Below are 16,378 nucleotides of genomic sequence, written 5' to 3'. Positions count from 1 at the left end.
AGAATGAGTTACACTTCCAAGAACTACCAAGCTGCAACTTGAATTTTGGAAGATTTATCTTGACAAAGTTCCACCATTTACTTTGCACAGTAAATGTGTAAAACTGTAACAATAAAGGCATAGCAAAAATTGCATCTTTCACCCAGTGACCAGTAGGAAATGTCAGTGGAGAATATGATCTAAGTTAGACACAGACACACCATTTTCAGTGCTGTTCTCCATCTAAAATGAGATCTAAGTAATCTGCAGTAAAATTTTTTGACCTGTAGTAAATCCTGCACAGAGGATAAAGGCCTAAAAGTGTTCTGAGTCATTTGGCACATAAGGAAGTGGATTTTGGAATAGATGGAAGTCCAGAAACAGTACAGAAAAATCCACTGGCCATGCTTCCAAAAGATTACTGGGTAGTGAAATGGTAAAAAACCTTGTGAAGAAGAAAAATTCCACAGGCTTCTAGAAAAGCACTGAACTGGGCACTGGGGCTGAAAACTGGAGGGCAAAATGCAATGAGAGAAAGTCTGGATATCCTGCTTCCTCCCCTACACTAACTGAACCTCTTCAGCAGCCCATTATAAGTTAGTGCTCTTGAAAGGTCTGTAACATGAGGAGAATATTTCACTTACATGAAGTTCTTAAAAGCAAACTGTAGCTGAATAAAAATAATGTTTTGAGGGCACTGTGTGAATGCAAGAGCAACTACTCAGATATTGCATCTATACCCAGCTGTTGAGAAAAGTTTATTTAGAAAAGCCATCAAAGCTTGATTAAAATTTAATGGGATGATAGGATAAATGTGGTGAGTCCACTGAGGTCTGAATTGCTGCCAGTATTGATTAACACCCTTAACAGCCCACTGGGAATCCTATCAAAAACACATTTCAAATCTAAGCTGTGGGAATCAGAATAAAGCCCTAGGTAACAACCATGCTATCAGTCAGATGAGTGTTTTATTTCCCTATATGCCAAGTGAATGAAACAAGTTAGTGGAAAGTTGCCAAAGGATTGTACCTGGGGGCTTGAAAAATGCTGAAAATACAAGGTCAGATTCTTCCTGCTATAATTTCATCAACCTAGCTGAATTTTCTAAAGGTTAAATATAGCTCATGGTCTGTATCCCAATCAGCTTACATCAAAAAATTTTTGATGTGTTGAATGATAAGTTTATAGATTGTAAGGGGATACAGCTGGCATGGAAACTGATGCAGAAGTGATTACAAAGAGACTTGATTGAGAAAAGACTGTTCTGCTGACAGTAAAAATACAATTGGTCCAACTGCAAGGCTGGCAGTGAAAAAATATAAAACCAAGCATGAGAAAAGAGAGAGGAGAGCAGATGCAGTAGAGGATTCTGAGAAATACACAGAGGGAGAAGGAGGACAGAATAAAATTGCAGCTGGTACGTTAGCAGGTCTGTCATTTCTTTAACACTGAAGAAAGAAGCTTTAACTTTCTGTGTCAAGGCAGAATCTCAAAAAAAAAACTTGAAAGAATGATGGAGAGAATGGCAAAAGCATGAGATTGTTTTAAACTGAGGCATTACACCTATACTGGTAAGGCAAGTACTGAGACTTGGAAGGAGCAGACAAAAGGTTATGTTTTATGAAAAATCAGCCAAGCATGCTCTAGATTTGAAAGAGCAGAAATTAAAAAAGGAAGGGATGAATGCTTGCAATCCAAGAAGACAAAAGGTTAAGGGAGGTGCTGCAGATGACTCTGAGGTTTGTTAAAAAAATGGAGCTGTTAAGGAGGAGGTAAAATCTAGAGGTTTGAGGGGTTGGTTTAGTTTGGTGCTTTGTTGTGGGGGTAGAGAGGGGCTTGAATTGTCACTCTGCAAAAATCAGGTGCTGGCACTTTGTTCCAAATCCTAATTCTACAGTTAGCTGAAAAAAGTGGTAAGTGTGAAGAGTACTAACTGTTGGCAACCAGCTTTGTAATTTTTTAATCGATTGAACAATTAGAATTATTAAATAAAAGGCAAACCCAGAAACCCCATGTGGCCTCATTACAAAAATGTTGGCTGGAATTCCTCTCCTTCCTTTACAGGAAGCAACTTAACGTAGTTAAAAATATAATCTTTTGTCCCTCTTTTCTTAATTGCTGGATGGGATGAGTTTATTGAAAACTGGTAGTCACTGCTAGTCTGGGACTCATAGAAGTTGTGTCCTGAGCCTCAGCTGAGTGTCCTCTGCAGAACCAGCTGCTCATCCATGGCCTTGATGGTGACAAGGGAGGGTGGGGCCTCCTTGGGGAGAGCTGTCTGTACTTCAGTGTGGAGATTTTAGAGACAGAAATGCTTTGCTGCCCTAAGACGCTGACACATTCAAGGGAAAAACAATGCTCTAAATCACTTGTAAGTAGCTGGTTTCAAAGAAGTGTCATTAAATGTACTTTCTTAGGAGGTGGCTGTGGTGTTTGGCATGGCTCCTCAAATACAAGTGCTGCTGAGAAGTATAAGGCAGTGAGGTCATCTAGCTGACAAGGTGTGTTTGTATCCTCCTTTTACCATTTTCTTTCTGATTTTTGTCATAGTCTTTAAATGTTCATGTCCTGACTAGCTGGATACAGACCCCAAATCATTGAATCATTATGGGAATGCTGAAATACATTGCTGACCAGGGATAAAGCTAAGCATAGTTCAGCCTGTTGCTTTGCTGAATCTGATGGATTTGCTGAACTTCCTGTTAGCTTTTCCTCTATAAAAATCATCTTGCTTAAATGCATGAGCTAAGCAATAGAAGTGTCCTGAATGCTGATCTGAACCTGTTATTTGTCTGTAGCCCAGTGTTAAGTGTTGAAAGAGAAAATGGGAAGTTAACTTGTTTGCAGGAGTTGTTTTTGTTTGGCCGTTCCTGCAAACATAAAAAGCCTGGGTCACTGAATAATCCATGAGAAGCCAAATGTCTGCTAGGTGAGGTCACAAAAATACTCCTGCAGTCTGCTGTGAGTGGTAGAGAGGGCAGGTCTAAACAAGGCAGAGAGCCTGCAATCACATTTCTGTGCAGGACCCCACTGCCACAAAATTCAGGAGCTGTCTGATGCAGGACATGGAGAAGTGTTAACTTTGATGCTGCAGATGGAGAAACTGAGGCCCAGCAAGGCTGCCCAGCTGGGCAAGCACAGTTAATGGCCTAACTCTTATTTACATGTTCAACTCCAATCGTTTTCAGAAGGTATTTAATGCGTTCACGGATCTGAGTTTAATCTGCCAGGAAAATTTTGGCAAACCTACATAACCCCTGAATTCAACCCCTTTTAATCTAGTGTTGAGAGATTAGGTGTTAGGTGTACAAGCATCAGCTAAAGCCCCAAACTTTTTTTTCAGATTATTTTGGGATTTTTTTTTATTTTTTATTTACCAAACAAATCCTCCCCCCAAAAAATACCATAAAAGTGAGGTAACCAATGCAGACAATCAAGGCTGAGACAATAAAAAGAGGGTTTTTTGTTTCCTGAGGCCACAGGTGAAGCAATTTGTGTCCTTTCTCATTCTTGTACTAAAAATAGCGTTGGGGGAAGGCGTTCATAGTAACCAAGTATGAAAGCAATTAAATGTTGTCAGCAGGAAGACTGTGAAATGTGTGAACATGTGGAGGAAAGGGGGATAAGCTGCACAATGAGAGATTTGATGGGATGCACTGCCAAGCAACTTAAGTCCTTGAAAAAACAAGCTTGCAAGTGGGCAGCCTTGCTGGACGGGTGACAGAAGCGTTTTAAATAAGAGCTGTGGTTGGCATCGCTGGCATCAAACACATGGGAAGTAGCTGTGCTCCTTCTCCCTTGCAGAAGCACGACGGGCACTTCACGGTGATCCAGCTGGTGGGAATGCTGCGGGGCATTGCCTCTGGCATGAAGTACCTGTCCGACATGGGCTACGTGCACCGGGACCTGGCGGCGCGCAACATCCTGGTCAACAGCAACCTCATGTGCAAGGTCTCGGATTTTGGCCTCTCACGGGTGCTGGAGGACGACCCCGAAGCTGCCTACACCACAAGTGTGAGTTTCTTATCTAATTTGAGCAGCTGATTGCCTGGTGCCTCTTCTATTCCAGTTTCAGATTTGTCTGTGCCATAGGAAGAATAGTTGGAATTGGCTTTGTTCCCTTCTCAGTGTGATTCAGCAAACACACTGGCAGTGCTAAGGGAAGTTGTTTTGATTTTTTGGCTAAGGGATGTGTTGTTAAACTTTGGCAAAAGTTTATTTTAAGCAAATGTGCAAGTGTAAGTGGGAGATCTTTTTCATTCTTTGTGGTTTTGTTGGCTTTTCCCATGTTGTTTCCTCTTCTGGCAATTTGTGTTCATTTACAAGGATGTGGTTGTGAAAGAGAGAGGTGGGAGAGGAGAGAATCTTACCAGCTTCACTGCTGGAAGCACACTGCCAATGCAAGCCTTGCATTCTTAAATTAGAAATTTAATTTTATTTCACTGAAGTTTATCTTCTAGCAGGACATGCAGGACCTTCTCTGCATGGTTTAGGTCTCAGTTTATTAATACTTAATTCCTTATGTGATGCAAATAAACTGGAAAAGGGGATTTGGGTGACGGGAGTTGGGGTGGGTTTTTTGGTTTGTGGTGTTGTAGGGGGGTTCCAGTGAAGTGAAAAATTCTTGAACATGAAGAAGACAAATGACAGTAAAAATACACTATTTTTACTGATACCAAACTACATTTCAGATGCAATTATTATCACAACAGCTAATTGCAAGCTGAGTTTTGAGTAATTTTCATCTCTATAATTTAAACTAAAACTATTTCAGAGGAAGAGTGCGTTCTCATTACTACTCTCACAAAATGTGCAGAATTTGTATATTCCCATGATAGGGCACAATGACAGAATTGTAATAGAGAAGATAAATTAACATTAAATTAAAATAAATTAAATAATTTATTTTACCTTTTTTTTTTCTACTCCACTTTAAAAAGTGATGTATGGCCAAAATAAGGAACTCATCTAATTTCTCTGTACTGCAGTAAGTATTGTGGTACATCTACTGAATTCAATTTAGATATTTTAATGAGATTTTAGATCTTATATATTTATATATGTAGAATATATATTTACTTTTAGTTTAGGCCTAAAATAGAGGTGTTCTGATAATTTTGCTACAACTTCCATTTCTTAGAAGTTCTATACAGAACTGCAAGCTGACCTAGAGGAAAACAAGTCACTTTGCAAGGTTTTCTATTGGTTTTAATATGCCAGCTGGGGAAAAAAAGCACCCAGATTTTACTTTATAGCAGAAATTTTCTTCAATCAGTTCTCAAAACCTGTTTTGATTCACACTGCTTCTTAGTAAGAGGCTTGAAAGGGAAGGCAGACATGGCTGCAGCTGAGCAGGTTCTCTCACCAGGGCCGGGGCTGGCTAATGGCCCGTGTGAGGAGCTCAGCTGGCACCAAGTGCCCCAGTGACAGGAGTCAATGACAGCCTCAGCTCCGAGCCCAGGCTAATGGCCCCAGCTGCTGCCAGCCACTGGCAATGGCCAGGCTGCCTCTCTCCCACTGAGGTGCAGGAAAGATACCAATGAGAATTGGAGGCTTTCAGCTATTATTTATCCTGTAATTTTCTGCTGGATACCGACACAGAACAATTCGTTTCACAGAGTAGTTAGTGCCTGTCCTGCTCATCATGGTTAGAGCTGCTTTTAATCAGGATGTGCTGTGTTGTGAAAAACACAATGCCATGACATGTTCCTTTTTCCTTTATCTGTGCTGAGTGACTTCCTTGAAATTTAGAACAGGCTTTGTTGAAATGCTGCCTGTTTTCCTTTTCACCCAAACACGAGAGCCTGGTGTAGAACTCAGAAGTGCCTCAGAGCCCCTGCTCCAGCCTGCCAAGGCTGCAGCCTGGTGCTGAACTACCAAATGCTGCTGGGCAGGTACCAAGAGCATGCCCAGCAGGGAGGGATGTCACAGAGGCTGATGGCAGGGGCAGGTCTCTGTGGCATCCAAGGTGAATCTGTTTTGACCATGAACCCCCCAAAGATCAAAAAAGCATTGAAACTAAGGTGGGAAAATGCTGTGTACCATTATGATATCATATAAAAACTTCGTAAATGGGAAGAGTTCAAAGCAACAGAGTCAGGTATAAGGGAAATGGAAAGCATTTCAAATCACTTATTCCTTCAACTCCAGCTTTCCTGTCCTTGCAAGTGGGTCCTCACACACTGACTCTTTTAGTCCTTGTGGCAGAGCCTGCCCAGCTCTTCCTGTCACCTGTGGTTCTTGGGAAGTGTCCTTCCCTCATTCCTTAGCTGCAGTCCATGTGCTGTGTCACACTCACTCTGTATGAATTGGGGACAACCAGGTTTCTGTGGGATGCTCTTGCCTTCCATGGGCTCCATCCTTGGGGTGGAGCTCTTGTTGCCCTTGAGCAAGTCCAGCAGATTTCTCTGTAGGAACATCCACCAGGAAATCAAAAACCCTGTCAGTTTTAAAAGGACTCAGCACAACTCTGACCAAAATAGGGTGGGGACACAAAGGATAAAAGATTTGTCACAATGGCTGTGGAGGACTCAGGAAAGGCTTTCATGGGAACAGAAGGGACAAGAAGCCCACACTGGGTGCCAAATCCTCCTGCAGCTCTCACTGCCCAGCATTTTGGCACTGACCTTTTCCCCCCTCATGAGCATCTTTCCAACAGAAGGCCATGTGTATTCCTAGAGGATTTTATGGCATCTCTTTAGTTCCATACTGTATTTTCAATATGTGAAGGTTAAACCCTCAGTGTTCTCTCAAAGATTCTGGTGCTTTCAGAGTTCATGTTTCCTCTCCACAGAGATTTTTATTGATAACAGCCCCGTACCTGTAACTGCAAGAAATCCACAGAGTGGATCTGCATATTGAATAGTGTATTTTTAGCCTCACATCTTCCTGTACAGCACTGTCAGTGCTCAGAGGAAACTGATTATTTTATCTTCCCCTTTTTGTCTTAGTCCTGGTGTCAGAAACTGAAAGGTGCAATTGCATGTTTTCCTTGGAAATTATCTGCAATATACTGTAAGCAAAAAATAAATAGACTTTTATATCTGTGATGCAGTGGTCAATTAGAGTGTAAATGTTTGGGGTTTTTTGTTTTCTAGCCTATTGAGACAAAGGATATAAATATGTCTTTGATGAGAGGGTTTTTAGGAAATAAAATATTGATTCCTATTTGTTACCTGGAATCAAAATATTACAGCAAGATACCACTTTAGAATAGGAACAAGGAATTAAAAGCCAGGAACATTCGACTGCAAATCTTTGTGTTCCAGGTTGATTAGGAAAAGATAAGGCAAATTTTGGGATAACTGAGTTCTATGTGGGTTTTCCCTTTGGAGACAAAACTTGCAGTTTTAGTAAAGGTTTCCAAGGCAACAGTTAGTCATAAAAGGACATTTCTAGTATATAAACAAGCATTTTTCTGTTCATGCAGAGGACATCTAGGCTCTTGCATTCCTGCTTTTGGATAGACTGCATTAGGTGATGTAGATTCATTTAGTTTAAAACATGGTCAGGGTTCACATGCATTTCAAAAGGAACCACATGGCCTCAGAACAACTCTTTACATATAGCAAAATATTTATAATCAGAACAGAATTTTTGCCACTACTCTAAAAAGGACTAAACTGATATTTCTTTTACAGGTAACACCTTAATATGCTGCATTAAATCTGATTTTTAGCGAGACAAAAAGCTGCTACAAACGGAATTATATGATAAATAAATGTATTCTAGATTTCTTCTATCAGTTTTATTTGTGAATCCATTCTGAATTCATTAATTTAGCCTTACTATAAGAAATATTTTCTTCTTTCTATAATAGTAGTTGGAGAATTGATTTATTGCATTGTATTTCCTGAATCACTTTGTAAACTTTATGGGTCTGATTCTTTTCAAGCCAGTTGGGTGAAATAACTCATCCAGGAAGATTTTAGACTTATTAAATTCATTAGAGGAGCAAAGATTGATGCCATTAATCTTTATAAATAATAGTAAATAGCAAAACTCTGGGGGGATCAGCATGAGATATTAATATTTTTTGACTTTGTTATAAACTTTCCACATTACAAGACAATTTCAGATTTCCCTGAGTGGTACACAAGTAACAGGTTTGGGGAGAGCAGGTTTAATTTGGTGAAAAGTAAAACAAGATGCAAATGATTTTCCAATTACTTTGGGATGTTAAGCAATAGTTTCTGAACAGCCCCTGTGCCATGGCAAGCATATTGCCTAGGTATTTAAGCTTAGAATTAATCATGGACTGTAGAGTAAATTGGTTATTGACAACCATTGAGAAAAAAGAAGCCGCAAAGGTCTGCATTAACATGTTTTCTTAAAACTCTTTGGTGACCTAAGGTTGAGCATAAATAGTGTCAACTCTTTAACTCCTTGTGTGACACAACATGAAGGGTCTGGAGCAGCAGATGAGGAGGGGCTGAGGGAGCTGGGGGGCTCAGCCTGGAAAAAAGGGGACTTAGGGGGGATCTTATTGCTCTCTACAACTCCCTGAAAGGAGCCAGGTGGGGTTCAGCCTCTGCTCCTGGTAATGAGTGACAGAATGAGAGGAAACGTCAAATTACTCCAGGGGAGGTTTAGATTGGATGTTAGAAAAATAAAGTATCCTTCCAAGGCTACTGTGTCAGATTATAATATTATTTGCCAGACTAGAGCTACAGAGCTCAACGGGATCCCAAAGGGGCTGGTTTTGGATAGGTCACTTGGTGCCATCCAGCCTCATCAGGATTCTTGTGCTCTTGGGCAGGAATCCAGCTGCTGCTGCCAGCCCCCAGACACTGCAAGTCCCTGCTCTTAGCTGGGCACACCCTGCTGAGGGCAAGGGTTTGCTTTTAGCTGCAGTCCAACAGTAGGAATTCCTCTGCTGGGACTCTGGCACACACATCAATATTTTGAAGAAGAGAGTAAATATCTCAGAATGTGGGCAGGAAGCAAGTTCACAACAGCTGTGCTGATGTGTCCAGTTGTGAGAATTGCAGTAAGTGGTTTTAACATGTGTGATGGGATTTGTGTCCACTGGTGGTGAGATCAGCCACCTACCCATGAGTGCCAGCTTCAGCTGGATCCATTCCCTGCTCCCAGAGGATGCCTGGGGCTGGAGACTCTGCATGTGCCCTCTTCAGCCTCTGTCATCTGCTGTGGTGACCTGGGCAGAGCCTCCTCAAGGACAAGTAGCCAACAGGTGAAGGAGTAGCCAAAGGAAGGAGTGTCTTGGAAAAAAATACACTTTTGGTCTGTACCAGTGTGAGGTTGATGACTTTTAATTAGTAGCTGTGTGTTTAAAAGTAACAGAAATCCCAAAGTGAGCCATTCAGTACAGGGTGTGGTTCTTGCTATTTATTTTATTTATTTTTGTTGTTTGTAGTGACCTCTGAAGATGAAAATATATCTGTAACAAAATTTAAATATTTGGAAACATTCATTTTCAAATTCTCTCTTCAGCTTTTATCCAGCTGTGATCCCAAGGTTTTCTAGTTTATTTAACCTTCCTTAAATTTAGTAATGGAAACAAACAGGCTATAAAAGACCACAACAAAGGCAGACTGTTAGAAGGAAGGTCTCAGGACAAGAATGAAACACAAATGTAAAATTGAACTCTCTCCATGTATTGTCAAACTTTGTATTTCTGTGAGTACTTCAACAGTCATTTGAGTTTTGAGAATGCATACAAAGAAAGCTTGCAAATTTGCATTTAGGTGTGCAGAAATTTAAAAGGAGTTTGATGGTTGAATTTAATTATAAAACTTATTCTCATCCCTGATTTTTTCTTCCACACCACTCCAAGTAGGAAATCCAAATATGTATTTGGCAGAGAAATACAGCTGGAAATTTGTATTTCACTTTTTCATTCCCAAAATTATGATCTTGATGAATTCAACACAAGTTTGTCCTAAAAATTTGGCTGTAAAAAAGGTGGTATTTTATACTTCATTCCTACTGTGGCTTTTAAAGCAACATCCATCATTTGTTGTAATCCAATTTAATTTCAAATTAGAAGAATATGTTGTAGTGTAATCAATCTAAAGGATGCTGCCTTTAAGGATTTGCAAGCTCTGCCTTTCTTTTAGCTTGGATTTCAGTGTTTTGTCTCTCTGGCTCCTCCCATTTTCATATTAACAAATGTGAGTTTTGAACTCTACATGTATGTGCTTTTGCTGTTTCTCAGGTTGACGCTCTGAACATCTCTCAGTGATTTTATTTACAAATGTTTCATAAGATTGAGAATGAGCTACTTACAGATCTGTAGTGCTGGTGCTCTTGGGGATCTTTGCATCTTAGGAGATAACTGATGAATCTGTTTGTGGCATTTAACCCTGAAGGTGGTTGCATTTTTTCTCCTTACATCTCTGAGCAAATCCTAAGTAGCCGTGCAAGGACAGAGGAGGTGGAAAACTCAATGCACTCACAAGAGTTAAAAGAGGATTGTGAATTTCAGAAAGCTACAGGTGGTGTTTTTGAAAAGACATGGGGCTGACCAAGGCACCAAGTTACTGATCTCTCAGCTGGGCATGAAGGCCTTGAAAAATGGTCTGTGCACACTTTTCTGCTTGGAAACCAGCCCAATAAATGTAGGCAGTACACTTCCATGTGTGTGCATACATGCACTGCATACTATGAGCAGTCATTTTGTTGTTAATTCCTCATTCTGTTAATAGAATTTTTTTTAAGCTAACAATTTTCAGAATATTAATCTAATTTCAGACACAGCTGGGATTTGATTGCATGCATTTATAATTTTTAATGAGAATTGTAATTTTCAAACTACAATTGAAGAAGCTATTGTAAACATGCAGAACATGCTTATACATTTTTAGTGAGATCTTTATTCACTCAGAACAATACTATCCACACTTAGGAGTAAGAAAAGTAGGTGTACTGGCATAAAACCAAAGTTATTGCTCTGTTGCTAATTCTGTGAATGAATGTAATCCTGAATGCCTGTTTTGTTTATTGCAAATGAAGGATCACAGTTCACTTTGGATTTTAGTATTCACTGTATCGACCAAGGTGCAGTAAATCATAAAATACCTTTCCTGTGCTGGAACACACCTGCACTCTGCACAGCTCCTGATATACTGTTTAATGAACTTCAAGGCAGTCCATTAAGGTCAAAGCAGTTGCTTTCAGTGGCATGTCAGCTGACAGTAATTCCCATAGGTTATAGTATTTTGATATATATAACAAGCAGGACAATCTCTTTAAAGCCTTGAAAAAGAGTGTAACTTATTCTTGTAGGTGTTCTTTTTTTTTCTCATTAAAAACTACTAGTACCTTTTAAAGATGAGTTAAGAAACTATTATAAAATCTGTTTACTGTGTGCTTACAAGCGGTAAGTAATTCACTGGGAAAAGAAAACCATTCAGCTCCAGTGAGCCAAACAGCTCAGCTCTAATTCCTTTATTTAGTTATTGGTAGGTGAAAGGAAGTAAGATTTGTTGTACCACTCTCAAGAGGAATTTATGAGCCATATTAAATACCACTGTAAAAAGTAACTACTCTGCATACAGGCATATAAAACTTCTGGGTTGAAAATTTGAAGCACTTGGCTTCACCAGGCCTTTGTAAAGCTTCATAATTAAATCTTGACATATTACACAGCAGGATGTGTTATGTCCATGAGTATAATTAAATGAAGTCTTGACTCTAGTCAAAGAAAAAACCAAAAAAACAAAACCAACTACCTGTTGGACTTGGTTATTTCAAAGCAGTCAGTTGTTCAGGTATTTCAAAGCTCACGTGGAAGGAGCTTGGAGAGGAGGAGACTCATCCTCATCCTGTGTCTTCAGCTGCTGTAGGTCATTTATGGCTCTGTCTCATTTCCCCTGCTGTGCTGTGTTGCACTGAGCTGGCTGTGTCAGCTGGACAGCAAAGAGTTATGACCCTGGAAGAGATGGAAAATTCTCAGCAGTGCTGCTAGATTGTGATGAAATCCTGTTTATTTTTCAGAGCTGGGAATTCCTGTGTGCTAAAGATCTGACATATGGTTGTACTGTTGTTTTAGGAGGTGGAGGGTTTTCTGACTGGTTCCTGAGGAATTACCCTACATTGTATTTGCATGTGACTGGCTAGGCCTGTGTTTCTTAATGACTGCCATCAATTTGATATTTATCAAATGAGAAAGAGGCATTAAAATTTCAGAGATGCTATCTATGTTCATGGTCCACAAAAATAAATGGTAACACAGAAAACAAATTCTGTTAATTTAGCAAGGACTTGACCCTAATTGATTTTAGCCTGGAATTCCGACATCCAGTCTTCAAAACACAAGTCTGGGGAAAACCAAGATTCCTTTTCTTCTTTTATTTATGTGAAGAGAGCAAGTGGGGACTTCTGGGGGGCAAATATCAGCATTATGGATATGTCGAGTCACCATGTGGATGTGGTACTTAGGGATGTGTTTTAGTGATGAACACACTGGTGATGGGATAATGAGTGGACTTGATGAATTTAGAGGTGTTTTCCAAACTAAATGATTCTATGATTCTGCCTGCTTCTCTGGGTAATATTGCACACCTGGGAGGTGTGTAATTTAGGATACATTAATGAAGGCAGAGTTCACAGATAAAAAAGAAGTCTCTTTCCATATTGCTCAACTACTCTTTGTATAAAGAATCTGCCAAAGGGTAGATCAAATGAAATATGAAACGAGGGAGTTCTAGCCTAGTATGAATTTTGCTTTTCTGTTTACATGCAGTACTGATGTTTCATAATCTTTTCTGGGGGAACCTGTGGCCTGATTGCTGATGTGTCAAGATTTTGATATTCACTCCAGCTAGAAGAAGGAAGGGAAAAAAAATGCATGTCTCACATGCTGATGAATTTTTCTGCTCACTTTGATACTAATTCTAATATTTCTCCTGTACATGATATCAAAGTTGTTGTAAATGGGATTCTGTAATTACAGAAGGAAGTTTCTGAAGCAAAGCAGACACATGTGTTAAACTTAATCTACTTTCATATTTCTGTAATAGAAATGTTAACTTGGGAATAAGACTGACCTAGTTATTCACCTAAATTAATCCCCGGTGAAATCAACCAGAGGAATTTCCACTGACCATGTAGGAATTTTGATTTGCCCTAAATCAAAAGGATAAATACAGAAAGAAGCTTTTCACTGTTGCCTGTTTGCTTACAAGAATGAAAGCTAGATTATCTTCAGTCATACACAAACCCTTGAGAATCTCGCTTGTGTGCTTTCCTTATCGATCAGATTTTCAAAACTTTGCAATGGTAAACTTTAATTCCTTGCGTTCTTTTTTAGTCTTGCTCTTTGGCAGGCTTTCAGGATAGCAGCCTCTTGCCCAGCTGTGAGTTTTTCCCTTCTTTATAAGGGGGGTTTGGGAGAGGAGGATGGTTCACAGTTTGTGGTTTCTGGTTTTCCCTTTAAGCAGAATGTCGCAGGAATATTGCAGTACGGTGCTCGTCTGGCTGAAAAACGTCCTAGATTGGTGTGACTCTGATAAATTTAGGTCAGACATCACAGTCTTTGCTCAGTACTCACTCAGGCAAAACTCCTGTTGAGGCGAATGGGAATTTTGCCTGACTAAGCACTGTGGGATTTTGCCCTTAGTATCTAAAATATTTGATCTGTTCCTTGCGCTTTTGGAAGTGCTCTAGAGGCAAACCTGGTATCTTGTCCTTGACTGCCTCACTGTGGCTGTATCCTCCTCAGCCTAAATATTCTTGTGCCTCCCAATATTAAGCATCTCTTCATTGACAGCATATTTTTTAAAAAAGCTGTAAAACTTCATATTTTTAATATTTAAAGTAATTCCAAAATCTATGTGCAGTAACTCTGTGTATCAGTGCATGAAGAGGAAATTATGTTTTTGTATTCTGGACTCCTTGTTCCACTTTTTTCTGCTCTAGAGCTACAGAATTTTATTTTCAGTTGTGAGAGCTTGGCAGGGAGGGAAAGAATTTTTACTCTTAAGAAATCTCATGGCTTTTTGTTGTCTCCTATAAAATATTTCACAGATTCATATCACTGCCTGTTTCATACGAGGCTTTTGGTTCACAGTTCAAATTGTCAGAAATTCATTCAGTGAGGACCAGGGTCAGTTTTGTGAAGTAAAATATTTGGCAAACTGAGTCATTAATAAACTCAAATTCACTACTATCTTGAAATAGATTTGTGTGCAAGTAAGGCATTAGATAAACATGCTTAACTGCCCTCACAAAGAAATGTGTGGCATTTGGATATAAAGAAGGATATATATAGTCTTAAACCCACATGGAAGGTCTTATTTTCTTCTTAGTCACCATGCTTAATGTTATGATTTTTCATTGTTTTTCTAAAATTAGCTGAAGTGCATTTTGAGATGAGATATCATCCTCCCCCATAACACCATTCACTGACTGTGCTTTCATTTTTACCCTAATTTTCATCTGCCTCTGTCTTCACTCTCCGTGCATTACCTATTAGTGCTTCCTCTGTTTCCTCTTTTCATTGTATCTTGTTTTATATCAGACCCTCCGGAACTGGAACTATCACTCTTTTTTCCATCAGGCACTCTGCTTTTCATTTAAATTCCCTCTTGAAGATCCATATCTGAGCGTTTAGTACAAACCCTTTTGAATAAAAAATGCAGTCACCCTACTCTTTATTAAAAAAAAAAAAAAAGCTCTAGGGTAAATCTCATCATAAATGTGTTGCACATCTCCTTAGAAGCTTGCTTATCCTTACTCAGGCTGAATAACTCCCAAATCTTTAGAACTTCTCCTGAAATAAATACTCCTAAACGTGGATAAGGTGTTATCCAGCATGAACAATTACCTTGAGCTCTTTCTCCCACTGTAGCTGTCACAGCCTGTACAAAAGAACACTTGGTAAACAACCAGTTGTAACCTAAGAAAAATGTGCCAGAACTATTTCTCCAAAATGAGGAAGCTGGGAGCTATTATAATATTTGCCTCTCTTTACACAACCTCCCTTAAATTCATCATTATAGCCCGCAGAGTGAGCTCCAATATTAATTTCATGCCCAAATCCTGCAAGTCAACCACCACACTTAGCCATTCCTCTTATTTCAGCCTCTTTAGCAATGTCATGATTATAGAGTAATTTATTTTATTTTTAAACACAGAGAGGCTTTTCAGTGCTGATACACTCCCAGAATTACAGGAGCAGCACTATTGATTAAATATGTAGGCAGACACACTGTTCATAGTCATTTTTTTCCTGGAGAAGCATGGGATGTCCATCAGCCTGGCCCTGGCTTCATTCTGTATCAGTGAATAAGCCTTGCACAATCATTGTAGTATCACTTTTGTATTGTGCTTAATGTACTTAAACACATTTCTCTGAACTGATCACTAAATTTTCAGCAAACTATTAATGAAATTGTTGGCTTAGTGAAAGTACCTAACATGAAGAGACTCTCTTCAGCTTTTTCTCTAACAAGCTAGAATAGTTAATTCAAGTTGCCAAATAGCATCTTTAAGTAAATGGCCTTGATATAAAATTTAATTCAGTCTTTGTTCCCTTGGTCTGATTTTTGATATAATTTTCTCAGGAATAGCTCTCTGCCTAATCTTTTCCTAATAAGTTTAGTATAGTTCATTACAGGAGTGCAGTAATTCAAATGTGTTTTAAAAGTAAACAGCTCCTGTTCTGGGGCTGTGGTTTACTCAGGATACTTTTCAAATGTGCAGATGCTGATTAGGGATGAAAATGTATTCCCAGAAGCTGAGAGAGCTGGTGTGAATCTGTCTTGAGTAACAATGATTCAGTTGTGTTATTCTAAATTGAAAGAATCTATCATATATTGGTCTAGCTTTACTCAGTAAAACATTTGGAGTTGTTAAAAAAGGGGAGGAAGTCAATAGAGCACCCTACAAATCATCCAGGGGAGTCAAGGATCCCTCTTCCAGCATCTCTAGTTAACACTGTGTAATTACACACATTTAATTATTTTATTCATTTTTTGTGCTCAACCATGTAGCCTTAAAATTTTGTTTTGCAGAATTTCCAGTTTAATATCTCATGTAAAATATTCCTATAGCCAGCTCTTCTGGGTCAGAATGGAAGCAGGATTGCCACAGTCCCCCTTGGCTTTAGGATCAGAGATGGGCATTGAATTGCCAGATTAAACTGGGGCTTTATTCCGTGTGCTAATTGAAATAACTCTTGGCTTTCTCTTGTACTTGCACTAGAGTAAACCAGCAGTATCTCTGGTCATGCTTTTCAGTGAGTCTGGCCTTGTGCATTTGCCTGTCTGCTTCTCAAGATTCCATCTCTGTCCCTTGTTCCTTTGTGCTGGGCATTGCCACTGAAACAGGAAGGCACGCTTTGTACCATATAAATGGTTTATTTCTTGTGAGCAATAACTTTCTTGGACTAGGCCCTTGGGTTTTTGGTTTTTTTTTATCAGAAAGATTGAAAAAA

General features: G+C 39.3%; 1 protein-coding gene across 12 annotated transcripts in view; it reads left to right on the top strand.

Annotated features, from left to right (window-relative positions):
• Positions 1–16,378, top strand: part of EPHA6 (EPH receptor A6) — a 372,934-nt gene that overhangs the window by 319,477 nt on the left and 37,079 nt on the right. For all 12 annotated transcript variants that reach the window (XR_010357084.1, XR_010357081.1, XR_010357085.1 and 9 more), the window contains one exon: positions 3,784–3,993. Coding sequence is in view for 6 of the 12 variants with exons in the window: in XM_064411103.1 (XP_064267173.1) it covers positions 3,784–3,993 (210 nt within the window). In the remaining 6 variants the exon portion in view is untranslated. The remainder of the gene's footprint in view (positions 1–3,783; positions 3,994–16,378) is intronic.

The sequence above is a fragment of the Passer domesticus genome, chromosome 2, assembly GCF_036417665.1.
Source record: "Passer domesticus isolate bPasDom1 chromosome 2, bPasDom1.hap1, whole genome shotgun sequence".
Classification (NCBI taxonomy): domain Eukaryota; kingdom Metazoa; phylum Chordata; class Aves; order Passeriformes; family Passeridae; genus Passer; species Passer domesticus.
This window is presented reverse-complemented; position numbering and strand designations above follow the sequence as displayed.